Source organism: Thamnophis sirtalis, unplaced genomic scaffold (genome assembly GCF_051295495.1).
Source record: "Thamnophis sirtalis isolate CommonGarterSnake01/CBP01778 unplaced genomic scaffold, rThaSir2_p1.2 scaffold_2, whole genome shotgun sequence".
NCBI classification, from domain to species: Eukaryota; Metazoa; Chordata; class Lepidosauria; order Squamata; family Natricidae; genus Thamnophis; species Thamnophis sirtalis.
In genome coordinates, this window is record NW_028261382.1 from 142,971,025 (window position 1) to 142,996,903 (window position 25,879).

The following is a 25,879-nucleotide window of genomic DNA, read 5'->3' on the forward strand; positions in this document are numbered from 1 at the left end:
GGTTCAAATCTCACCGGCTCAGGGTTGACTCAGCCTTCCATCCTTCCGAGGTGGGTAAAATGAGGACCCAGATTGTTGGGGGCAATATGCTGACTCTCTGTAAACCACTTAGAGAGGGCTGAAAGCCCTATGAAGCGGTATATAAGTCTACTGCTATTGCTATTAATATTCTTCATCCACTTTTACTGATGATTAAAGAGCATCAATTAGAAATACTTAAGAGTTAAATGTTACAGAATTATTCACTACATACAGTATATCAAAACTAGCCGTACTTGACAAATAATTTTAAAAATCCTAATAGTTTAATGCAATTACTAACATCTGATGATAAAGATACCTGAATTTTGCATTTGTGGTGGGCTAGAAAACAGAGTATCCTGAACATTTGGGCTTTGTATGTCAATTGGTGGCGAAGTTGGCATTGGTTGCAAATCTGTAGAGTCATCCAGGCGACTTTGCTGTGATTGAATCGAGCGTACGGATTCAGAAGCAGCTGCAACAAGAACTACTGTAAATAAACTTCAAGATAAAGAGTTTCAAGAAAAATCTATACAAGAAACTACTAATCTAGAGCATCACAGAGAAAGTAAAAAAAATTTCTTTCCTTAATATAACAGCGTACTAAAATGACAGCAAAGTGGTAAGGCTGCATTCTGATTGGTGTTCCTCAGTGTGGTTGAGATGAATTAAAGATAAAACATTTTTAACAGTTTAGTCACTATCTTTTACCAGTGTGAGCGCCCCGAAATACTCCTATAATAATAGGACAGTACAGGAACAACAACAATCAAGAGGATAGGACTCAACAGTTTTATGCTATTTTCTTTTATTCAGTTTTATGCTATTTTATAGCTATTTTCCAAAGCACCTGAAGGCCAAACAAGGAATAATGGATGGAAACTGACCAAGGAGAGATTCAACTTAGAAATAAGGAGGAACTTTCTGACAGTGAGAACAATCAACCAATAGAACAGCTGTTGCCTTCGGAAGTTGTGGGAACTTCATCACTGGAGGCTTTCAGGAAGAGATTGGACTTCAATTTGTTAGAAATGGTGTAGGGCAGAGGTCTTCACACTTGGCAACTTTAAGACTTGTGGATTTCAACTCCCAGAATTCTCTAGCCAACTGGCTGGAGAATTCTGGGAGTTATTACAATACAATACAATAGCAGAGTTGGAAGGGACTTGGAGGTCTTCTAGTTCAATCCCCTGCCTAGGCAGGAAACCCTATACCGTTTCAGACAAATGGCTATCCAACACTTCTTAAAGACTTCCAATGTTGGGGCATTCACAACCTCTGGAGGCAAGCTGTTCCACTGATTAATTGTTCTGTCAGGAAATTTCTCCTCAGTTCTAAGTTGCTTCTGTCCTTGATTAGTTTCCACACATTGCTTATTGTTCTACCCTCAGGTGCCTTGAAGAATAGTTTGACTCCCTCTTCTTTGTGGCAACCCTTGAGATATTGGAAGAGTACTATCATGTCTCCCCTAGTCCTTCTTTTCACTAAACTAGACATACCCAGTTCCTGCAACCGTTCTTCTTATGTTTTAGTCTCCAGTCCCCTAATCATCTTTGTTGCTCTTCTCTGCACTCTTTCTAGAGTCTCCAGATCTTTTCTACATCGTGGCAACCAAAACTGAACGCAGTATTCCAAGTGTGGCCTTACCAAGGCATTATAAAGTAGTATTAACACTTCACGTGATCTTGATTCTATCCCTCTGTTTATGCAGCCTAGAACTGCGTTGGCTTTTTTGGCAGCTGCTGCACACTGCTGGCTCATATTTAAATGGTCCACTAGGACTCCAAGATCTCTCTCAAAGTTACTACTATTGAGCAAGGTACCACCTATGCTGTTCTTGTGCATTTCGTTTTTCTTGCCTAAATGTAGAACCTTACTCTTTTCACCATTGAATTTCATTTTATTAGATAGTGCCCAATGTTCAAGTTTGTCAAGATCCTTCTGTATCTTAAGCCTGTCTTCTGGAGTGTTGGCTATTCCTGCCAGCTTGGTGTCATCTGCAAATTTGATGAGTTCCCCATTTATTCCCTCATCCAAATCATTGATGAAGATGTTGAAGAGTACTGGGCCTAAAACAGAGCCTTGGGGTACTCCACTGCATACTTCCCTCCATGTAGATGCAGTTCCATTGAGGACTACACATTGAAGTCCACAAGTCTTAAAGTTGCCAAGTTTGGGGAGCCCTGGTGTAGGGTCTCCTGCTTGGGTAGGGGGTTGGACTAGATGATCTATAAGACCCCTTGCAACTCTATTCATCTGTTATCTGTTAAGTTTACTTTGTCTTATGCTTTAATACTATTTGATAAATATGGCTATTCTTGCTTTATTTTTGAGTTCTTCTCAGCTTGCACAGGCTTTGTATCCTGCTAACTCAGCATTCCCCAATGCTACTACTCTACATATGCGTTAGATTATGTGGCTCCTTGCACGGCAGAGCTTGGACTGCTTAATTATTTGCACTATTCAAGAGATCGCATCCCATCGATCACGCCGACTCGGAGGAACCAAGGACGGCGCAGAACCTTAGGTTTCGGGGTTACGAGCAACTTACGAGTAGGAGCATTCGCGTTCCCGCCAGTCGGGGTAGTTTCCCCTCTCGAGCGTTTTCTGCCTCGGCGACTCGGAGTCGATGCTGGCGAGGACATGGCTGGGCGAATCCTGCATGAAAGAGGAAGGGAAACCACAACTAACCAGAAGCACCACACTACAAAGACTGCAACAATCAACGGCGGAACATCGACCTACTCTGTTAAAACTGCACCCAATGGCCACCGCGGCTACTTTGAACCAGACTAGCCTGATCCTCTCCTCGCAGACGTCTTGAACCTTTTTGGTCTGTTATCCCCAAAACAGGTTTACCAGAGAGGGAAAAATCCGCGCCAAATGGGATCACATGACCGCACGTTTTCGCGGGCTTTTTCGCCAATTTGCAAAGCGGGAGAAACCACGTCTGCGCGAAAGAGGGGAGGTAATACCCGCATGCCTCTCGCAGGTTTAATATTTGAAGCGGCGTCTTTGAGTGGGGCGGGTGACACGGCGAAAATTCGCTTGTTGGCTTGGTGGAAGGGGCTGCTAACCGAACTATGCGGCCGCGCACGCTTCTAAGGAATATTTTTCCGCGTTGAGTTCCCCCTATGTTCAACTGGTACCGCCGCGTCGCAGCTATTCAGATAAGGAATATCCAATTAATTTCAAAGGAGGAGGGTTGACTAACGTATGCTAATTTAATATCCAAGCGAATAAGAGTGTCGTTCTTCCTTGTGCCGTAATCTTAGACCAGATTGTCCCCCCCGTTTCCAAGAGGCAATGGTTTAATCTGTTAATAATATGCAGGCAGCTTCCTCTTGCTAAAGCCAATCCCGTCATGTTTCCTCGCGGCTGGTAGAGTTGGTTTTTTCCTCTTTTGTTTCTCCCCGTCCGGAGGTGGACTTGGTTTCGTCCGCCCCGCTCCCCTTCCCTGTGGGGCCACAGCTTGTTCCTGCTGTTGCGGTGGGCGGCATGGCGCTCTCCCTTGCAGCTTCTGGCGGTGGGCTGCAGGGTTTTCTTTCGCAGCTGCACGACACCCTTCAGAACTCAGACCCCGGCAGCGCCGCGCTCCACGGCTGCGGTTTAATTCGCTCTTTAGCGGAGTCGTGTGTCATTAGCAGTGGAGACGACATCCTGGGTGTGTAAACCATTCATCAAGTCGTGACCTGAGGTCTCATTGGTTGAGCTTGCCGATCAGAAAGGTTGGCAGTTCGGCGGTTCGAATCCTTAGTATAGGTCTCCTGCGTGAGCAGGGGGGGTGGACTAGATGACCTCCAAGGTCCCTTCCAACTCTTACTGTTTAACTGTGGTGATCAAATGGAGTTCGGGCTTTGGAATGTAAATGCAAGCGATGCGTTAATTATTCAGCTAGCCTTAATTCGGAATGTTGCAATGGTTGTTATATCCATTCTGGAAGCAGATTGTTTACTCCAGATTCAGTAGTGATTAATGAGGTGGAAACAGACCTGAAAACAAAGTTGCACACCAGGACTGTGAACGCGCAGCCCTGGGAAGTAGGGATAATTCTGCATTCGCAAACGCTGGTGCATTAAAACAAGGAAAAGTTGCTCGGTTACACACCCTTCTAAGGAATGAGTTGTGCAGGCGAACTTATAATCGATTTGTTACCCAATGCAGATACTACAATACTTTGTGAGGGTATTCTTTAACAAATGGAGGTTTATTTAAATTACATTAAACTGCTTTTCAGAGCTAGGTTCTCAAAAAATGTGATATACAAAACTACCGTATAATAAATCTTGGTATGTTGTTTTGAGAAAGCTGCTGGAACAATTTGGTTTCTGAAGCAGCAACAGCAGGGAGATGTAGTGTAACCTAAGGGTTAAAAAAAGTGTTCTTTGGGCTCAGCAACTAAGACCCCTAAACTTCAATTCCCAGAATTCCTTAGTTAGAATACTATCTGAGGAATTCTGGAAGTTGAAGTCTTTAAAGTTTGCTGAGATTGAGAAACACTGAGAATGTTGGACTGGGGTTGGAAAGATCCAGCACAGCCAGCTATGGATTCGACTAAGTGCTTCTCAGCTCTTCTTGTTTCTCCTTCTAATCTGAGAAAGTTTGTGAGAATGAAATGAATGGCCAGTCACAATGGCTAATAGGAAAGCTGGGAAGAGTTAGTAGAATAGAATATAAAATAACAGAGTTGGAAGGGACCTTGGAGGTCTTGTACTCCAACCCCACCACTGCATAGGCAGATAACCTTATACCATTTCAGACAAATTGTTATCCAATCTCTTCTTAAAAATTTCCAGTGTTGGGGCATTCACAACTTCTGGAGGTAAATTGTTCCATTGATTAATTGTTCTAACTGTCAGGAAAGTTCTCCTTAGTTCTAGGTTGCTTCTTTCCTTAATTAGTTTCTACCCATTGCTTCTTGTCCTGCCTTCAGGTGCTTTGGAGAATAGGTTGACTCCCTCATTATGGCAACTCATTAGATATCTGAACACTGCTATCATGTCATCCCAATTCTTTTCATTAAACTAGACCAGTGATGGCTAACCTTGGTGTGCCAAAATTGTGTGTGTGCGCGCTATCACACATGTGCGTGCCCACCCACCTGCACATGCGTGAATGACCCCCATCTGTGCATGCGTGAGCAACTCCCCAACTGTGTATGCATGACCGACCTGCCCACCACGCATGCTTGAGCAACACCTGCACGTGGGTGTGTGTGGATTTTCATCTTCCCCAGGCTCCGGAGGCTTTCCTGAAGCCTAGGGAGGGCAAAAACAGCCAGGGGGCCGGGGGAGGCCGTTTTTGCCCTCCCTGGGCTTCAGGAAAGCCTCCAGAGCCTGAGGAGGGCGAAAAATAGGCCCAACAGGTCAACCAGAAGTTCGTTCCGGTTGACCTCTTGGGCCTTTTTTCACTCTCTCCAGGTTTCAGGAAAACCTCCATAGTCTAGAGAGGATGAAAAACAGGCCCAATGGGCCAACCAGAAGTTTGTTCCATCATAAATATATGGTCATTGCCAAGCACCCAATTTTCATCATGTGACTGTGGGAAGGCTTCAGTGGTTGTAAATGAGAAGATCCATCATGTCACTTTTTTCAGTGCCACTGTAACTTTGAATGGTTGCTAAACCAATGGTTGAAAGTCAAGGATTACCTGTAGAGTATTTGCTTAATTTATTAAAATATTAATCTGCATTTATTATTCCCTCAGCCTTGCAGATTTCACTGGTGTTTTCTAAAGAAAATGGACTACTATCATTTATTCGTAAGTCGCTGAAAGTTGAAGATGTAAGTTTAAAATCTAGGATGAAACTACTTTTTAAATTTTTTAGCCTTGTTGAATATTATTTCTACACAAATTGGGTACATTTTGTTAATGTTGGAAGTTATTTGAATTGCTTCTTCAAAAGCTGTGTGTAGCAAGTAAGTGATCTGAGACTGCAGTGTTTATATATATGTTCATTTCATAAGTCTGATATGAAGCCTTATTTTGTCAATGTATTCTTAATGAAGATGATTTTTTTTTTAGTTTAGAGAATGCAGAGAAGAAGCATTAAAATTTATTCTTGCCTTTGTGGAAAAGATTGGCCCCAAAGTTCAGCCTTATGCACAAGATGTGAAGGTAGGTCAAAGAAAATTATTTTACTTTTTTTTTAAAATGTAAAACTAGATAATTTTGCTGAGCAAAGTAGAATTAATGTTAGGATTAAAATACTAATTATAGTTTTAAAAGCTAATTGTTTCCATTAAATTCTTGAAATATTTCTTCAATTGAAACTTTCGAACATGAGGTAATACTTACCTATACTTCATGAGAAATATTTAAAGTGTCTCAAATCTTCCAAACAGATTAGATGTGAAAATTGTATTTTTGATGAAAGTTGGGAAAATAAGAAGCATGATTTGTACTTCATCTTAATTTCAAAATTTATCTTCAGAATGTACCCTTTTAATATAAAAGTCTGTAACATGCTAGTCCTTCTGAGTCTGAACAATCAACTGTGATTGTAACCCATCTCAGTCTAGAAATTGTACTATTGTAATATTCTAAACATTGCTCTAATTTTATATTAATACTAATGTTGATAATATTTATTATTATGATGATTATGATTATATTATTATAATCTAATATTGTTAATGCTTCCAGATAGAATAATAGATGTCTGTCTATTTCATATTCTCTTGTTTTTACCTCTGGGATGTTCTGAATGGATGTCTTTTTATGAATATTCTCCACTGTTGAAAAGAGATTTAATTTACCCCAAAATGTATAGAAAAGACATTGCTAGAGCCTGGCTTTTGATTAATCTAGCTGAAGGATGTGAAATATTCTAATGACCAAAATGTTTATGTTGGTAAACAAATTTGCATTGGTATCTTTCAGTAGTTTAATATTTTTGAATAAAGTAAAATAATGAGGAACAATTTTCTCACCAATTGCATATTTAAGTTAGAGAATTTTGGTTGTATTGTTATATATAATAATACATTATTACAATTTTTGTCTTTTAAAAATTAGGGGATATGTGTTACTGTTTATACAAAAGACAGATCAGCAAAATGTGGAATCCCAGCTCTAGAGCTACTGATCAAGGTAAAATTGATGGCATAGTTTTATATTTTGCTGTACTTTAAAAAATGATTTGCCATTCTAACCCTTTGCATGTTGAATACCTTTGTAGCTGCTTCAAAAGTTACCGAAAGCAATGGAATGCATGAAGGTTGGAGAAATCTTTAACAAATTTTATGGAGAAATTGCTATAAAAAGCAAAGTGCCTGATACAGGTAACATTTTACTTGTCTATCAGTAACTAAGAGTAAATGGTGTTTAGCAAGTATTGTAAATTAGCTAGTGTCCCAAATAATTAACAGAGTGAGATATATCCTGACAAAAAGTTTCTAATAAGCCTCTAATAAGGTATAAATAGTATTGAAAGCAGGGAATGATAGTAACCTATGTGACATTGATTTTGTACAAATTTAATCCTACTTAATTGTTTTTAAAATTTATGCACAAATTAACATTTTTTTGGACATCAAGATTTGTTCCCCAGGTGATGCAAGAGACCAACTAAGGAACATGGCATGATAATAAGTTGTAATTTTTTCTTCCCAAGAAAAAATGTAGTTGGATGAAGAAGAGTATTGTGCTGAAGAAATAATCTTTTCCCGTGCTTTATTTCTTCCCTCAGTCATTAAAAAGTTATTGCTGAAAGCCTGAGCAATAATTATCATCTTGTGGAGACTCTTTTATCAAGTTTATTTGTAATTTGGAAAAATAAATTTAAACCCAGTTGTAGAAATTGTATAATTAATTGAGTAGTTGATTATATATACAGTGTGATTGGCATCCCCCAGGACAATGAATGCAAATGCCAGTAAGAACTTGGAAATCTATATGTTGCTCTGAATTAAATCCTCCTACATTTGATGATAGGGGAAAGTAATTGGGGTAGTTGACATAAAATATAAGTGATTAAGATGCTTTTTTTTTTAAGTGTTGGAAAGGATTTATGAGCTCTTGGGAGTCTTGGGTGAAGTTCAACCTAGTGAAATGATTGACAATTCTGAAAAACTGTTCCGCGCTTATCTGCTAGAATTAAAAGTACAGGTAAGAAAGGGTTTTGCATTTGGTATGGAAGGTTGAGGTTGATTTTTTTAAAGTGTTGTAATGCTGACTCTAAATACCTCATATATTACTGTTTGTGTTATGATACAGGTTTTAATGGGTTATTCCAGTTCATTGTATCAAATTGAATAGATATTTTTCCATGTGTGCTTTTGAAATACACTGTATTTTTCGGAGTATAAGACGCACCAGAGTATAAGACGCACCAAGGTTTTGAAATTAAAAAAAAATGTTTTTGCACTCTACAGACCTAGTGAAAACGGGCCAGTTTCCCCCCCCCCCAAAAAAGGGCCTGAATAGCCTTTAGGAGCTTTGCAGAGTGCTCCGGAGGGGGGGGGAGCAAAATTGAGCAAAAAACAGCCTGTTTTTCACTCATTTTTGTCCTCCCCAACCCCCAGGAGCATTCTGCAAGGCTCCTAAATGCTATGCACGGCCATTTTGGTGAAGGGGGTGGGGTTTCGGGAGGCAAAAAATGCTATATTCAGTGTATAAGACACACCCAGATTTTCAGCTCTTTTTTGAGGGAAAAAGGTGCATCTTATACTCTGAAAAATACGGTATATAAATTTTGAGATATAAATAAATAGGAATTGGCGGAAGTGAGACTTATAATTAATGCAAATTGAGTTAGTGAGATATTTGTTATGTTTTTATAAACATTTAATATTTTAAAAAATAATGAGAATTCAGAAATCTGTATATTGTATTGGTTTACATTTTTCTATGTAATGAAGGGCAAAAATAATTTGCATAACTGGTATTAAAATATAAATAGATGAAAAGGATGCTAAATATTTTTGTAAATATATTAGAAATTATATGCAAGCTGGGAATCAGGCAAAGTTTGTCCTTTATTTACTTGTAACTTCTAATTTATATTTATGTACATTTTTCTATTGTTTACATAGTATTATTCTTACACATGTAATTAAAACTTGTATGCGTTCTAAACTTTTTAGAACTGTAAAATAAAACAACTGATACTATGCAGTAACATACTAATATATCAGAGTGATGAATATATCTCTTATTGCTGTAGAAATTAGCTCGCTTCTAACAAGGGCAGATTTTACAAACCTATCTTTTAGTATCAGTTATTCATTTAGAAACAAAGTGTTTATTTTATATCTATCTATCTATCTATCTATTTATCTATCTATCTATCTATTTATCTATCTATCTATAAATATAAATGGTGCCAATTTGATAGAATTGCCAAATAACTTTAAGACAGTTGTTAAGAACTTGGTTAGCGATGTCACAACCCTGTATGATTTATTAGTTATTTATGTGTTAGCATTTTCTGGATTATTCATCCTATCTGAAATAACAGTGATGAAATGATTCTTTGGTACCCCATTATACATCAGAAGTACCACATTTATTCCATAATCTGACAATAAATGCATTGCTAAAATGTTGACGTTTATTATTATTGTTACTTCATATCTTTTTTTTTTAATACAATCATTTATTTTCTCATTTTCAGATGACTTCTGCAACAAAGCAACCTAAGTTCCCTATTGTAGCAGGGTGCCTGAAAGGACTGACTGCACTTATGAATAATTTTACCAAATCCATGGATGAAGGTATCATCTTTATTTTGCTAAAATAACCCAATGCAATTTTCTTCCTGTATAAAATTGTGTTTCACCAAAAAGGCTAAATCTCTTAACGGTGAAGACATGGCAACATTGTCAAGGTTGGAAAGTTCATACCCCAAGCCATGACAATGTTTCCATGTCCTCACCTTTAAGAGATTTAGCCTCATTTCACTGTTTGGAATAATTTGCTTCAAGATCAGACCACTTTCAGTAAAATGAAAATGGTCAAATTTGTGGTAAAAAAAAATATCTCAATGTTGAAAAATTTGCACACACATTTAAAATGAAAAGCCTTGCTGACAGCTTATAAACTGTGGAAACTTTCTATGATTTACTTTCTTGCTTTGTTTGATACTAAAACTGATTTATCAATTTGAGAAGCATTGATATAAAACAAGCTTATGGATACTTTCCTAGATTAATTCATGTATAAAAGGAGCCTACAAATATTTAGAATCATCAAAGGTGATTTTGTGAATTCCTTGGTCTTGGTAATTTGTTTTATTGGAATAGCCTTAATTCCCTTTATTTAATCTGTTGTAATGTAGGTGTATACTTTGCTTTTGTCCTTTTTCTAAAATTTATACTATTAAAATGTCTGCATTTTAGTGCCCTTTCCAAGTAATTGGTTCTGTTAGGATCTTAAAGCAGATTAGCAGATATTTCATAGTGTTTGGATTTCTTCTCTGAAGGTTTTATAAAATTAGGATATGCAAGAGTAGAGTAGAACAAATTGATAAAAAATTAAACTTCCAATTATTCTCTACAGCTCATTCTGATAATTTTTTAGGCTTTATGGTGCATCTATATGGAGATTTTCTGTTTCCTACAATAGCAAAAGTAGAATGGACCAAAATGGGGATGCCTTGGATTGGGGTGGGTCTTGCCTAATAATTGGTGGGAATTGGTTATCAATGGCAATAGAGATGCAATTACATTATGTTGCATGTTCTGATCATATTACTTGGCAATGGAAATTCTGATCTCAATTATTGTTTGTTAACCAAGGCCTTACCTGTATGCTAAATAAACATGGTAGATTAGTTTGGATTAGTTTGTTAGGAAGTCCTTGTTGAATCAAAGCAATATTTTGGAATGTACTATTGATATCTTTTATGACATGTGAGAAAAGGATTAAATTTACACAACTCTATCATTACTGCGGTTTATATGGTTCGTCTATCTACAGATCCCCGAACATCAAAAGAGATCTTTGATTTTGCAGTGAAGGCAATAAGTCCAAAGGTATATATAGTGTCTCTTCTAACTTCTTCTTAAAAGAAGATTCTGACATGTTAATTTGACAAATTATTCTTATTCTGAACCCTTTGAAATTGCAGATTGATTTAAAAAGATATGCAGTGCCTCTTGGTAAGAATTTCTTATTTTCTTATGAAATAGTTCTGTGGTGGCAAAATAGTTTCTGTGATAACATATTCAGCTTTTGTTCTTTAGTTATTTTTTAATTTTGTCTTCCAATATAATCAAAGTTTAGCCTAGGTTGACATGTCACTTCAATTTAGAAAAGACATAGATTATATCATGGTGTTTTTCCCCAGGAAATATTTAAAAAATCAATAACAATTGAACAATTTTGTCAAAAGTAATTTTATAAACAAGTAATCATTCAATCTACTATAAAAATATTTTGGATATAACTGAAACAATATGGTCAATGTAAATTAAAATGTTTACTTTTACAGCTGGTCTACATTTATTCAGTAAGCACGCTGTTCAGTTCAGCACTTGTCTTTTAGACAATTATGCCTCCTTGTTTCAAACAATGTCCAAATGGTGTGGCCATCAAAATGCAGAAGTCAAGAAAGCTGGTCATTCGGCGTTGGATTCATTTCTTAAACAGGTACCAAAAATAAAACTGTTATCTGGCAGAATTCCTAGAATGTAAATACTATAGTGAAACAGTCTTCATATAAGTTTGCCCTTGTTATAACTGCTGTATTTTCGGAGTGTAAGGCGCACCAAGATTTTGAAGAGGGAAATTTAAAAAAAAGTTTTTGCACTCGGCATACCTCCCAAAAACAGCCCATTTTTTTGCAAAAACGGGCCTGTTTTTGTCCAAAAAAAGGGCATGCATAGCCTTTAGGAGGCTTATAAAGTGCTCCTGGAGGCTGGGGGGGGGGCAAAATTGAGCAAAAAACAGCCCTCCTAAAGGCTATGCATGGTCATTTTGGTGAAGGGGCGTGGTTTTGGGAGGCAAAAAATGCAATATTATTCAGTTTATAAGACACACCCAGATTTTCAACCTCTTTTGAGGGGAAAAGGTGCGTCTTATACTCCGAAAAATATGGTAGTAAGAAATGAGTTATGCATACTAGCTCTAGCCTGGCATACATTTTTCAAGAACAATGGAACGGCTTTAGATCAGTGAATTCAAAAATTTTCAAAATCTACCTGAGGCAACCAGGTTATTTATTTTCTTTCCTTTTATGTTCATTAATATTGGTGGCTCAGTGGCTAAAGTGCTGAGCTTGTCGATCAGAAAGGTTGGCAGTTCGGCGTTTCAAATCCCTAGCACTGCGTAACAGAATGAGCTCCTGTTACTTGCCCCAGTTTCTGCCAATCTAACAGTTTGAAAGCATGTAAAAATGCAAGTAGAAAAATAGGGACCACCTTTGGTGAGAAGGTAACAGTGTTCCATGCACCTTTGGCATTTAGTCATGCCGGCCACATGACCACATAGATGTCTTCAGACAGTGCTGGCTTTTCGGCTTTGAAATGGAGATGAGCACCGCCCCTTAAAGTTGGGAACAACTAGCCCATGGAAACCTTTACCTTTAATATTCGACTGGGTTCAGAATTGTTAGGTTCTCAGAGATCCATGAAGGCATGTAGAGTTATCCAGAATTTATTTGCATTTTGAAAGGCAGTTCTTCCTCTCATCTCTTAAATGGTATCTGATTTCATGGCCTCTAGAATTGTAGGCCTCTTTAAAGTTTTATTGTTACTTTTAATGCCAATAGATCATTGCTTCTTGTTCCTCCAAATGTGTTAGCATTTTATTACATAATTTTGGAAAACAATTGGCAATGTTAATTATAGATAAATGTAAGACAGTGATAAAATTACTAATTTTATGTATGATTTTAAGATTTCATCAATGGTTGCCAAAGATGTTGAAATGCATAAGAGCAAGTTACACTTCTTTATGGAAGAATTTTATGGTATCATCAGAAATACGGATGCCAGCAACAAAGAACTCTCCATTGCTATTCGTGGTTATGGACTATTTGCAGCGGTATGTAGTTTTCTTCATGATATAAAGGTGTTCTGAAGGAATGCAATGCTACAAATGGGAATGTTTTATATCTGGCATGTCATGTTCTGTAGAAATTTTATAGCAATAGCAGTAGCAGTTAGACTTATATGCCACTTCATAGGGCTTTCAGCACTCTCTAAGTGGTTTACAGAGTCAGCATATTGCCCCCAACAATCTGGGTCCTCATTTTACCCACCTCGGAAGGATGGAAGGCTGAGTCAACCCTGAGCCGGTGAGATTTGAACAGCCGAACTGCCGAACTAGCAGTCAGCTGAAGTAGCCTGCAGTACTGCACTCTAACCACTGCGCCACCTCGGCTTTCATTAATTAATTGTTTATAATGTTTTACTGAAATTTAAAAATACAAAGATAAAAAACTCAATATATACTAAGAAAAATATTTAAAAAGATTAAAAATGCAAAGAGAAAAAGAAAAAAGGGAAGGAAGAGAAGGCAAAAAGGGAAAAATATATTAAAAAGAAGAGTGAAACAAAAATATAAAAATAAATGACTTCCATCTTCAGCAAGACAAATACAATCATTTTCAATAATTTAACACCTTTAATATTCCAACCAAAGATTTCTTTATCCCATATAGAAATCTTGTTAATTCCTATGCTATACTGCAAGTAAAATTCTGCTTGATGTGAATACAGACTTTAGGAACATTGAAGAGGATTTCTAACTAAGATTTTCCCTCTTTTTCAAATTGAAAATTGATGTATTTTGCATATTCCTGACCTTAACCTTATATAATATTTTTTTGTATTTTCTCCACTTAAAAGCCTTGTAAAGTTATCAGTCCAAAGGAAGTTGATGTCATGTATGTGGAACTCCTTCAGCGCTGTAAGCAAATGTATCTAACTGAGGCAGAAACAATTGATGATCATGTGTATCAGCTCCCAAGCTTTCTTCAATCCATTGCAAGTGTTATATTCCACTTGGACACTGTAAGTAAGCAGTATAAACCTAATTTGTAAAGCTATTTGTATGTTCAGGAAATATATGGACCTCTATTGATGAAGATGCTGGTATAATTTTCTTTGTGGGATGTGTGAAAAATACAACAGATTTTAGACATTTTTGAAAACAAGCATCTGCTTTTGTTTGATATCTCCTCTTGTTCTTCTAGATTCCAGAGATATACACTCCAGTTCTTGAACGTCTTATGATAGTTCAAATAGATAACTTCCCGCAATATAGTGCCAAGATGCAAACAGCATGTTGTTGGTCTATTGTGAAAGTATTTTTGGCTTTGGCAGCAAAAGGCCCGGTACTGTGGAGTTTTATGAGCACTGTCGGTGAGTACTCTATAGTGTACAAACATGTATTGTTCCTTTGACTTCAGTATGAATTTAGGTTGAATAATATTATAAATTTAAGGAAGCAGTAGTGATAGCGTTTCCCGATAATTGCTATTTAACTTTTGCACCAATCTTGTTCAGTTAACAACTGGACCATTTTAAGATACCATTTTCAATGTGAAAAGGAGAGAGTTTCTAGAAGTTTTTTCATTTTCTTTGAGTTTAGTGGAAAGTTGTCATTGTAAAACTTAATTGTGAGTACAGGTAGTCTTCAACTTATGACCATTGGTATAACAACAGCTGAAAGTTACTATGGCCATGACAAAATGGCTTGCATTCCATCCTTGAAGTTACTATTCTTGCACCACTCCCATGATCACATGATTGTAATTTGGGCATTTGACAACTGGCTTGCATTTACTTAATGACTGCATTGCCTAGCCATCGAATTCAGGTCCCAATTGTGGTCATAAGTCAAAGATTAACTGTTGCAAATGTCTGACATAAAATTGGGTTCATATTTAGGCCCCAGAGAGCAGATTGATCGTTGCAATACCAGTCTCCCCTCTGTAATGGAACAGAGTTTTTGTTGCATTAGGGCAGGGGTATCAAACTCGATTTCATTAAGTGCCACATCAGGGTTGTGTTTGACCTCAGGGAGCTGGAGTGGGCATGGCCAGGGTGGGTGTGGCCAGCTTGATGTCACTCGTGTCGGGAGTGCCTGTGGGGGCCCAAGCACTCTACCAGAGAAAACAGGCTCCCAAGCTCCGTTTTCAGCTGCGACGACCTGCTGCAATCCTCGGCCAGCAAAAATGGAGCTTGGGAGGGCAGCCCTCCCGAGCTATGTTTTTGCTGCCAGAGGCACCCCAGGGGCAGTCCCTTACTGTTTCTAGGGTGGCCCCATGGATCAGATCTAAGCACCCTGCGGGCCTCGAGTTTTGAAACCCCTATATTAGGACATTGGCAGTATGAGCTATGATGGCGCAGTCCTTGAAGTGTAGTAGTGCAAGCAACTTCTGCTGCCTGCCGGCTGACTGCAATTTGGCAGTTCAAATCTCATCAGGCTCAAGGGTGACTCAGCCTTCCATTCTTCCGAGGTCAGTAAAATGAGGACCCAGATTATTGAGGGCAACATGCTGACTCTGTAAATCGCTTAGAGGGTTCCACCACAAAAGCGCGTAGGACAAAATCGCGCTCGACAAAAGCGCGCTGTGACGTCATCACAGCGCGACGAAAAAGATCGAAAAATTGTAAAAATAAAGTGAAAACCTTACCCTAAGCCCCCCAAACCTAACCCTAAACCTAACCCTAAACCTAACTCTTAACCTAACCCTAAACCTAACCCAAAACCTAACCGTTAAAGTAACGAAAAACCTAACGCTAACCCTTATCCTAACCCTAACGCTAACGCTCTAAAGCTAACCCTAACCCTTAACCTAACCCTAACCCTAACCCTAACCCTAACCCTTACCTTTATGTGAATCGGCTTGCTTTAATTTAATTTTTATTAATTTTTATTTGAATTTTTCGATCTTTTTCGTCGCGCTGTGATGACGTCAAAGGTGCGATTTTGTCGATCGCGCTTTTGCCGTCCGCGCTTTTGACGGGTCACGGCTTAGAGAGGGCTGTAAAGCAGTATATAAGTCTAGGTGCTATTGCTATTATTTGAGGCCAGCTTATTGAAATATTAAATTAAAACAAGCTGTCTTCATTTTCAGTGCATCAGGGTTTAATCAGAATTTGTTCAAAACCACTGGTCTTTTCAATGGTAAGTTTACTGGAGTTTTGTGGAATTAAATGTGTATCTATAGAATTGGAAAAGTACTTATGTGCAATTTAGTGGCAATTATCCAATTATAAATTTCAACCATGTTCTCCCTTACCAGAAAATTTAGAATGTGGTGTACTGGTATAGAGGAATGACTTTGGGAGACTGGTTCCAGAGACACCTCCTAGGAATAATCTAATAAGAGACAGCATAGTCCACAACTGGATAACTGGTGGGGTAAGAGGCTTAGAAGAGACCCCCATATTTTTTTAGTGTAGTTCAACCCAATACTGTCACTGAGGAGTGCCACTGTATAGAGCGGCCAAAGGGGCAAAGAAGGAGCTAGAGATAGGTGAATAGGGAAGTAAAAGCACCCCTATAAATGTAATTGTTGATAGGCTGCAAATCCCCAAATGTTGATCATATGACCATGGGGGTACTGCAGTGGCCATAACTTTGGGGACCAGACTTAAGTACCACTGAACAAATGATCATAACTCAAGGACTATTTATATCAATTTTTAATTTTCATTTGCCTGTATGTTAATGCAAACCTCATGATCTCTATTGCAAGCAATACAAATAGGAATCCCAGCAGATTTATTAGGAACCATTCAGCACTTTTCAGTTAATTTGTATTGTACAAATTAGAGATGAAGGCATTTCGAAGAATATTTCAGTATGTCTTGGCAAAATGTTCCTGCTTATTTATTATCATGGAGTCTAAGATTAAGTATTGAAAACTACATAATTTTACTCCTAGTTACTTCAACATTGCAATGTCTTTCAGGATTTTTTGGGGAAGAATATTTCCACATCAGAAGAATCAAATTCATCTGGAGAAGTAAGGACTGGGAAATGGAAAGTGCCTACATATAAGGATTACCTGGATCTCTTTAGAACCTTACTTAGTTGCGATACAATGAAGGTAAAGAACATTTTTACCAAGGTTAAGAATAATAATTCATTGTTACAATCCATCATGCAATTTCTCCTGGAAAAAAACTATAAATAGTTTTGTCTCCTTGTGCACTCTTTCTTTCACCTTCATCTTATGAGGTTATAGTTGTTCAAAGTTTTCTTTTTCTTCATGTCCAGTTCCATATTTCGAGGTCTCATATAGATGTTACAATCAAATAGCTGGGCATGAACACAAATGGCCTCTCCATTTGTGGCCTCTCCACAAATGGCACTGGAGTTAAACCTTTCTTGTTGTAAACAAACATTGAAATATAATGCCATAAATACATTTGACCAAAAAAGAGTTGTAGAGCTCCTATGTTTGGGATTTCTATATACATATCACTTACTTTAAAATATCTGCATTTTCCTGATAAATTTACAAAAACTCAATATAGTGTGCAATAGAAGAAATTTATTTTTCTTTCTCTATTAAAGGACATGCTGTTGGCAGATGAAGCCTGTTTAACTGAAAATTCACCACTACAGTCTCTAAATCATCTGTTATATGATGAACTCATTAAATCTGTCATAAAAATAATTGGTAAACTGGATCTTACTGTTCAGAAACAGAATATTAAGGAAGAGAAGGTAGGACTTGCTTTTAAAAAATAAACATTAATATAGAATTATTCAGTCTTTCCCCCACCTATATTATTATTTTCAAGTTCCCTTATTGGGTTTTAGTTCTTATTTGAGAAGTTTGCAAGAATTTTATAATAGACATTTTGGCAAACTTGAAAATCAGTTAACTGCTTCTGATACTCTTTTTTTCAGGATGGAAGTGAAGGGGATGCCCATCTGACAATTCCTACCTCTGATCCAGCTGCAAACCTTCAGCCATCTAAGCCTAAAGACTATTCAGCCTTCATTAACTTAGTGGAATTTTGCAGGTATAATAGGACTAAAAAAGCAGCATTATGTGGGAGATGCATCATTTAACATACTATGTTTTTGTCATTCTTACTAAAAAGACATATCCTGACAACACTTCACAAATGTTCCATTTATTTATTTAGGATTTTTTAAAGTAGTTGAAATATTTGTGTTTGACTCTTTGGTTGATTGGGACATCCTAGGTAGGTGCTTATTGAGAATTGTTTTCATTGATCATTGGTATTGCTCATCTGACCAATTTTCAGATTCTCATCTGACTTTCTAGTCCACTTGTTTTTGTTCTTCTTTCCAAACTTATGCAGAGAGATCCTCCCAGACAAGCATATTAAATATTTTGAACCATGGATTTATTCATTTGGCTATGAACTGATTTTACAGGCCACACATTTATCTTTTATTAGTGGATTTTATAAGCTGCTTTCCATTGCGATGAAAATTGCAAAGAAGACTAAATATTTTGCGGTGAGTAAGCCATTGCAGCCATTTTTTTGGGGGGGGGGGTGTTCAAAGGATCACTGAAGTTGTATTAGTCTGTTCACACCTTCCTATTTGTTGTACGCCGCCCTGAGTCCTTGGGAGAAGGGCGGCATATAAATCTAATAAATCTCAATCTCATATTTTAGATATAATTGTGATTACTTCATTTTTATAAGAGAAAGGTAGTATTGAGCCATTTTTCTACTCCCAAGTTCTTCTCTTTTCTCTCACTGAACCTATGGTTCATATTATTTCTTTATCACATTAGTTATAATTGTAGGTTTTCTCCTAATCAGAATTTGACATTAATTACAAGTTTGAAATAAATTGTAAACATTTTAGATGCTGGAGCTGGTCATGGTTCAGACTGATGGAGATTAGGAGCAATTCTGATGATTGATGCATAATCTCTAATTGGGTTTTTACAAATATTTGCATACAAATGAGAAGTATCATTTGGATTTTTATAATATTCCAGGGGAAAATAGGAGGAGGAAGGTGTTGGATATGTTTTCTGCCTTAAGTTATTTAAAAATAATGACGCAGGGAATAAATAGTTATTTAAAAGCATACTCCATTATTTTCATTTTCTGAAGAAGTTATTATATCGCAAAGCAATAAAATTAAAACACAGCATTATAACCCCTCCTTGCTTGATGACAACATTTCATTCCAACATTTTGGACATTAAGTAAAAAGATTGTAAGTGAACAAGAAGGTTCTTCCTGAGCTGCTTTTCTCCATAGCAAAACATTTCCTTGAAAAGTGTTAATCTCAAGTTAATAAGCTTAATAATCAGTTGATTAGCTGGCTGCTTTAAACTGACCAAACCTTAACCAGTTTCATGCTGAAGGCTTTTCTTGCAAGCACATGAAATTTTGTTATAAATGCAACATTGGTCAGAAAATGATTTTTTAAATTATTGTTTATTACCATCATGTTACTGCATGGTTACTAATCAACGTAGTCGCTAAATGCTGAGTGAGCGTATTGGAAACAGCTTTAATTAGGAGATAGATTTCAACGGTTCACCGACAAAAGGGCAACCGACAAAAGCGCACCCAACTAAACCGCGGTGACAAAACTGCGAGTTCTAAACCGCGCTGACCAATGAGCTATGAAGCGCGCCAACAGCGCACCGACAGAAGCGCACTGTAAACCTAAACCTAACCCTAAACCTAACTCTAAAATTAACCTTGAAGCTAACCCTTACCTTACCTTAAATTGCGCTTCTGTTGGCGCGCTGTTGTGGGCGCGTTGATGACATGGTTTTGTCGCTGCAGTTTTGTCAGCGCGCTTTAGTTGAGCGCGCTTTTGTCGGGTCACGGATTTCAACTACTCCCAGGACCTTATATTGTGATTTTCTGGCCTTGGTTTGTTGATTGCATTTTATTTAAACATCAAGTAACCAAAGGTGATTGTACACTGTTCAGAGTTGGTGGTGAACTGTGAATAAACCATTTTAAATACATACATACATACATACATACATACATACATACATACATACATACATACATCAGAAAAGGAGCTGTGCATGTCAATGTGTCATATTAAAATTCTTTTACTCAGTGGTGGGCTTAAATATATAGTATTTTTAATTGAGATGTGAAAATCCTTGAGGTAGCTATTGTGTGCACAGCTTGTAGTACAGGTGCCTTACAACATATTTCTCAGCCTGAAAAACTTATAGCTTAAACTTAAAAAAATTAAAATTCAAGCCTGCTGAAATTGACAAATACTTCCTTATAGAAAAGACATCAAAATTGAGAAGACCTTGCTTTTCACTGAAGCCCTACTCAATCTTCATCTGTCTTATATGTTTTTCAGAGACTTGAAGGTACCACTGTATATGCGAGCAAATGGGACTTTTGATATACTTCCTATATGTTTTCTTAGGGTGTTAGTATTTCACTTATGCACAGAAAGAAATCATTGGCCAGTGTAATTCATTTAAAAATTAGCAAAAACAATTGTATTCTAAATCAAATCCAAATTCCAAACAGTCTTCAAAGGAAATTATATATAAGGATATTGTAGTAATCTTTGAAACTTACTTTTGTTTGGTACATGGAATTGCCTAACATTTTTACATTATCCAAAAGGTTCTTTTAAAAAATGAAACACAAGATTAATAAAATCTGTACAGTTAATCCTATTTTGTCTTTTGTCAGGATGTCAGTCCAGAGAGTACGAAAAAATGTCCTGAAGACCCAGAGAAGTGTTCCTGTTTTGCATTATTTTCCAAATTTGGAAAAGAGGTTATTTATATTATTCTTTGAACTGTGCTAGTAGCATTTGCAGTGATGCAAAAGCCAAAGAATTCTACCTTATCATCTTTTCATTTATATTTGTTCTTACTTTAAATGCATGACCTGTTGATTTTAGTTAAAAGCACACTTTTGTGGGCTTATTTTAAAAGAATATTGATGCTTTTTTAAGTACAATGAATTATTTTTTACATTTATTCATTTGTTCAGGTAACATCTGTTATTTCCATTAAAAATTTCTTACTTCAGGTAACTGCAAAAATGAAGCAGTACAAAGATGAATTATTGGCATCTTGTCTGACTTTTGTGCTTTCTCTGCCATATAACATCATTATGCTTGATATCAAAGCATACATTCCTGCTTTACAGGTGGGTTAATGCAGTGATCGAATAATGCAGAATTTTTATTTTTGTAATTTAGCTGGTATTCTTTCCTTCATTTTACTTATACAAAATATATTTTCATGATGCTTCAGTAATATGAGCCGTGGTGGCTCAATGGTTAGAAAATAGTACTGCAGGCTATTTCTGCTGACTGCCTGCTGACTGCAGTTTGGCAGATTGAATCTCACCAGGCTCAAGGTTCACTCAACCTTCCATCCTTCCAAGGTCGGTAAATGAGGACCCAGATTGTTGGGGGCAATGTGCTGACACTGTAACCCATTTAGAGAGGGCTGTATAGCACTGTGAAGCAGTATATAAGTCTAAGTGCCATTGCTATAATATGCAGGCAGGACTGCATATTACCATCACAACAGTGAGCAAATCAGTGAGAAAGTCCAAAATGTAAATGATAAATTCATATGTCTGTTACATGTGATGTAGTTTTGTCACGTCTATTTGATTCTGAAGTTTAATTGTAACTTATTCCAGAAGCAAGTTTCTTTAACAACCTTAATATTTTAAATATTTGTAGCAATAGTTAAGAAAATAGTCCATTGAATGGTCAAAGATAGCTTCAGGATAATGTAGATGTTTTGTATCTCCAACTTCTTATAACTCCTTGTCATTATGCACAACCTACAGAATGCTTTTAAACTGGGTCTTAGCTACACTCCAATGGCTGATGTGGCACTGGACGCACTGGAGGACTGGTCAGCCCACATTCCCAGATACACTATTCAACCTTATTACAAAGACATTGTGCCTTGCCTTGATGGTTATTTGAAAACTTCTGCATCAGCAGGTAAAATAATAAATATACATCCTATTTATTTACATTAGTAAATCTAGGAATATGAAGACGTTTTAACCATTCATGTATTACTGAATAGTCTTGGAGTGAGTAACATGAGGTATAAAGGACTGTAATTCAACTTCCTAATTTGCTGTAGAACTAGGTAGTGGCGGTTTAGCATTGTTGGAAGGTGTATGTAGTCAATCATTTCTGCTGCATTGGGGGGCTTTGAGTTTAAATTAGTTTCTTGAAAAATCATAAATACTTCTCTTGTTTTAAGATTTATTTTATTGCTTGCATATTTAATTTTTTTGGATCTTTTTCTTTTAAATAGGTGAATCTCAGAATAATTTGGAAGTGAAGAAACTTTCCAAAGCCATCCAGAAAGGAATGAACAAAGTAGTTATTCAGCATCTCAAAAAATCAAAGAATATTGAATTGGTAAAGAATTTTCCTGCCTTTCTAAAATACTAGCTTTTCATTTTAAAAAGTGATATTTCAATAAAAGTTAATTTTATTTATTACTAGCCAATAACCCAGCATTGCCTGGGTATTTATTTATAGGAGGAAAATGTCCGGACCAAACATAATTTCTAATGTTGGATTTTCCCCCTTACTAGAGGGAGCCCCTTGTGGAGTACTGTGAAGCCGTTACCATGGCAACTCCACTGTGCTGCACAGTAGAAGCCATTTTACAGCAGTACAGTAGAAGTCATTTTAAGGCACAACAGGCTGTATCTTAACAGAATACACACCCCAAGTGGTTTTAGGGGTGTCTTACCTCCACAGTATTTGTTTCCAGAGAGTGAGTTATCTGTGTACCACGTTTGGTTGAAATTGCTCGTGCTCCAGAATTATGCTGGAGCATACACACACAGACAGCCGTTTTTATATATATAGAAGAAAGTGAGGAGGAAGAGGAGAAGAAGATAAGCCTTGAATAGAATTTACATATTAAAGCTTAGAATTTCTCAGTGAACAGTCAGTATCTCACATTATATTTCATTGGTAGTAATAAAAACACTGTATGGTTTATCACAGAGAATCTTATCCTCAGGCAGGCTAAAATCTCATAACAAATAAAACTGTACCTGATCTGGCAATATTCAGAATCAATAGATATTCCATTCTACCTAAATGAAAGGATAGCATGTTCTTAAAAGCCTTCAAAATTTACAATATTGCAGAACTTTTTTACAAAGTTTGGTTATGAAATATTGACGATTTATTTGTTCCTCTATTACTGTATGCAATATTCTTCTGACTGGTGTTCCAAATTTATGTCTCTGTTGCCTGATCTTACACTAGAATAATGCATTTGAGATTGTTTTAAGCCTTTTAAGTTGTTCGTGTTCTCATTATATTGTTGTTATGGTTTAGGAGGAAGATCCATCTTTAGAAGCAGTAAGAGCTAGAGTTGTACGCCTTCTTGGAACTTTGGGAGGACAAATCAATCGGAATTTAATTACAGGTAGCAATTTTATTTACATGCTTTTATATTTTTTCTTGTTTAAAATTATTGCACTAGTTTTACACTTTTATATTGGTTCTGTTTAAAAGCTGCCCAGAGTCATATATTGTACATACCCAAGTATTAACGCATCTGTGCCTAAGCTAGTTCTCAGATTTTTAACCAGACATTCTTTTCTAAACATGCCAGCTGCTTCTGCAGAGGAAAAGATGAAAAAATTTGTATCCTGGGATATAGAGAAGCATCTGAATTTTGCAGTTCCATTTGCTGATATGAAGCCTATTATATACTTGGATTTATTCTTGCCTCGGGTCACTGAATTGGCTCTTTGTGCTAGCGACAGACAAACCAAGGTATTAGGCTGAATGTTTTTGTTCTGTTCTTTTCTGTTGAACTATTTTTTTCTGGATTGGGGCTACTGTTCATTATTAAAAGTAATCTAGATATGAACGATACAAATAAATACTCCAAAAGTATACACTCTGAAGATCTTTGAATATAGTGACGTTATTTACTTATTGATTATTGGGAGCAATATACTGACTCGGTAAACCACTTAAAGGTAAAGGTTCTCTTCGCAGATATGTGCTAGTCGTTCCCGACTCTAGGGAGCGGTATTCATCTCCATTTCAAAGCTGAAGAGAGAGCGCTGTTCAAAGACGTCTCAGTGGTCATGTGGCAGGCATGACTAAATGCGGAGGATGCAAGGAACGCTGTTAACTTCCCACCAATTTCTACTTCTATTTTTTACACGCTTTCGAATTGCTAGGTTGGCAGAAGCTGGGACAAGTAACATTACGTGATGCTAGGGATTCGAACCGCTGAACTGCTGACCTTTCGATCAACCGGCTCAGCGTTTTATCCACTGAGCCACCACATCCCCTTAGAAAAACCATTTAGAAAGTGCTGTAAAGCACTTATATTAGTCTAGGTGCTATTGCTATTGCGTTTATATCCGGTCTTCTCTCAAAGACTTCAAGGTGATATATGTAGAAGTCTGCCTTACTTTTATGCTTACAGCTGCAGTTCTGTGGGATAGGTTGGGTGGCCAGAAAATGGTACAGAATGCTCCAGTGAATTCCATGTCAAATAGAAAGTAAAACTTGATTCTCTCCTGTACATGTCCAAGAATGTAAGCATTACTCACTTCAGCTTTTTAATTGCAGCATAAAGATGTTAATTATTTGGTGAAATATTCATCCCTGTCTATATATTGCTTGTATGTTTTAAAGAAAAATTAAAGTTTTAGTGTTGTAATGTAACATTCTTTCACATTAAGTTATATTTTTATCAGATAGAACTTGCTGAATAATTCATAATGATAGGTTAGTTTGGAACAATACAATCTAATAACTGATCAGTAGTCACATTTTTCAGGTTGCAGCTTGTGAACTGTTGCACAGCATAGTTATGTTCATGCTGGGAAAAGCTTCTCAAATACCTGAAGGTCACGAGAATTCCCCACCAATGTTTCATTTGTATAAACGTATGTTTCCTGTACTGCTTCGACTTGCTTGTGATGTTGACCAGGCAAGTAAATTTCATTTTACTGCTTCAAAGTGAGATTGGTTTTTGATGTTAAAAAAAAATCCTTCATTTCCAAAAAAACAGATTTCCAATGAATTTGGATTGCATTTTTGGTCATATTGCCTCTCCCACAGGAAAACTTACTTTTTTGTCTGTTACATCATGGAAGCCATTAAAATCTAAAGAGCGGGAGGAAATAGTTTAAAACTAACAAAAAAAAGTCATCAGTCCAGTCAATATATAGGTTAACTCAGTGTTTCTGAACTAATTTAATAACGGATTACTTAGTGGAAAAATGAGATTCAGTTTGGCCAATCAATTCCTGATATAAACAATGGATCCAACTCCCAGTTGATCAACTCCCCCCCCCCCCCCAAAAAAAAGTAACAACAAAAAAACATCCTGCACCTGTGGGGAAAACTTTAGGAAGGAAATAAAAATATGTTAGGAAAATTTGAGAATAGCATGCATGTAAAGCAAATAAACTCTCCTTAGTCTTTTTTAATTGTTCACATTTTTTAATGAATTTGTGAATGCCTTCCTGTCCTCTCCAAATATTTGAATCCATTTACTTTCTCCCTTGAGTTCATTTATTTTCTGCATGCTATAAGGATTCTTACTACAAATGCATAAGGACAAGAAGGTTGTTTGATTGAAATCTGTAATTTCTTGAGAGCTAGAGGCAAGTGAATCTCCAGTTTAATAAAATCTCATTTTTATATATTTATCTGTTGTTTCCTTTTGGGATTGCCTGTACAAGATCATAATTCACTTATCATAGTATGTATAGATTTACACTCAGCAATTGTACTTCAGACATATCAGTTTATCATTCTGAATTTAAGCATATTTGCCAATACATGTACGGAATGTTTCAGTGGTCAGATCAAAAGGGAAAAATAGAAATAATTACATAGCACTAAATATTTAATAAAATATAATGAGTTGAAGCTGTATGAAACCAACATGTATGTGTTTCTAAAAACTCCCAACAAACAT

At 36.7% G+C, this 25,879-nt stretch overlaps 2 protein-coding genes across 5 annotated transcripts in view; one reads left to right on the forward strand and one right to left on the reverse strand.

Annotated features, from left to right (window-relative positions):
• MCM4 (minichromosome maintenance complex component 4) overlaps positions 1-3,120 on the reverse strand; it is a 34,246-nt gene extending 31,126 nt beyond the window's left edge. Inside the window, exons 1-3 of the mRNA XM_087707077.1 lie at positions 2,767-3,120; positions 2,573-2,679; positions 341-496 (exon numbers count right to left, since the gene is read on the reverse strand). Coding sequence (XP_087563203.1) covers positions 341-496; positions 2,573-2,666 — 250 coding nt within the window. The 5' untranslated portion in view covers positions 2,667-2,679; positions 2,767-3,120. The remainder of the gene's footprint in view (positions 1-340; positions 497-2,572; positions 2,680-2,766) is intronic.
• Positions 3,121-3,295: 175 nt separating this feature from the next.
• Positions 3,296-25,879, forward strand: part of PRKDC (protein kinase, DNA-activated, catalytic subunit) — a 133,442-nt gene continuing 110,858 nt past the window's right edge. The window contains exons 1-25 of one of the 4 annotated variants that reach the window (XM_087707081.1): positions 3,296-3,685; positions 5,728-5,804; positions 6,046-6,138; positions 7,039-7,113; positions 7,202-7,304; positions 8,018-8,130; positions 9,638-9,737; positions 10,942-10,997; positions 11,093-11,123; positions 11,456-11,613; positions 12,862-13,008; positions 13,815-13,979; positions 14,162-14,330; positions 16,052-16,101; positions 16,892-17,029; positions 17,500-17,652; positions 17,839-17,954; positions 18,261-18,420; positions 20,610-20,696; positions 20,955-21,074; positions 21,732-21,891; positions 22,217-22,323; positions 23,263-23,353; positions 23,543-23,706; positions 24,731-24,883. In XM_087707081.1, the coding sequence (XP_087563207.1) occupies positions 3,520-3,685; positions 5,728-5,804; positions 6,046-6,138; positions 7,039-7,113; positions 7,202-7,304; positions 8,018-8,130; positions 9,638-9,737; positions 10,942-10,997; positions 11,093-11,123; positions 11,456-11,613; positions 12,862-13,008; positions 13,815-13,979; positions 14,162-14,330; positions 16,052-16,101; positions 16,892-17,029; positions 17,500-17,652; positions 17,839-17,954; positions 18,261-18,420; positions 20,610-20,696; positions 20,955-21,074; positions 21,732-21,891; positions 22,217-22,323; positions 23,263-23,353; positions 23,543-23,706; positions 24,731-24,883 (2,952 nt within the window). In that variant the 5' untranslated portion in view covers positions 3,296-3,519. Of the gene's footprint in view, positions 3,686-5,727; positions 5,805-6,045; positions 6,139-7,038; positions 7,114-7,201; positions 7,305-8,017; positions 8,131-9,637; positions 9,738-10,941; positions 10,998-11,092; positions 11,124-11,455; positions 11,614-12,861; positions 13,009-13,814; positions 13,980-14,161; positions 14,331-16,051; positions 16,102-16,891; positions 17,030-17,499; positions 17,653-17,838; positions 17,955-18,260; positions 18,421-20,609; positions 20,697-20,954; positions 21,075-21,731; positions 21,892-22,216; positions 22,324-23,262; positions 23,354-23,542; positions 23,707-24,730; positions 24,884-25,879 lie in introns of those variants that run through there. The other 3 variants (XM_087707079.1, XM_087707078.1, XM_087707080.1) reach the window with 3 other exon arrangements.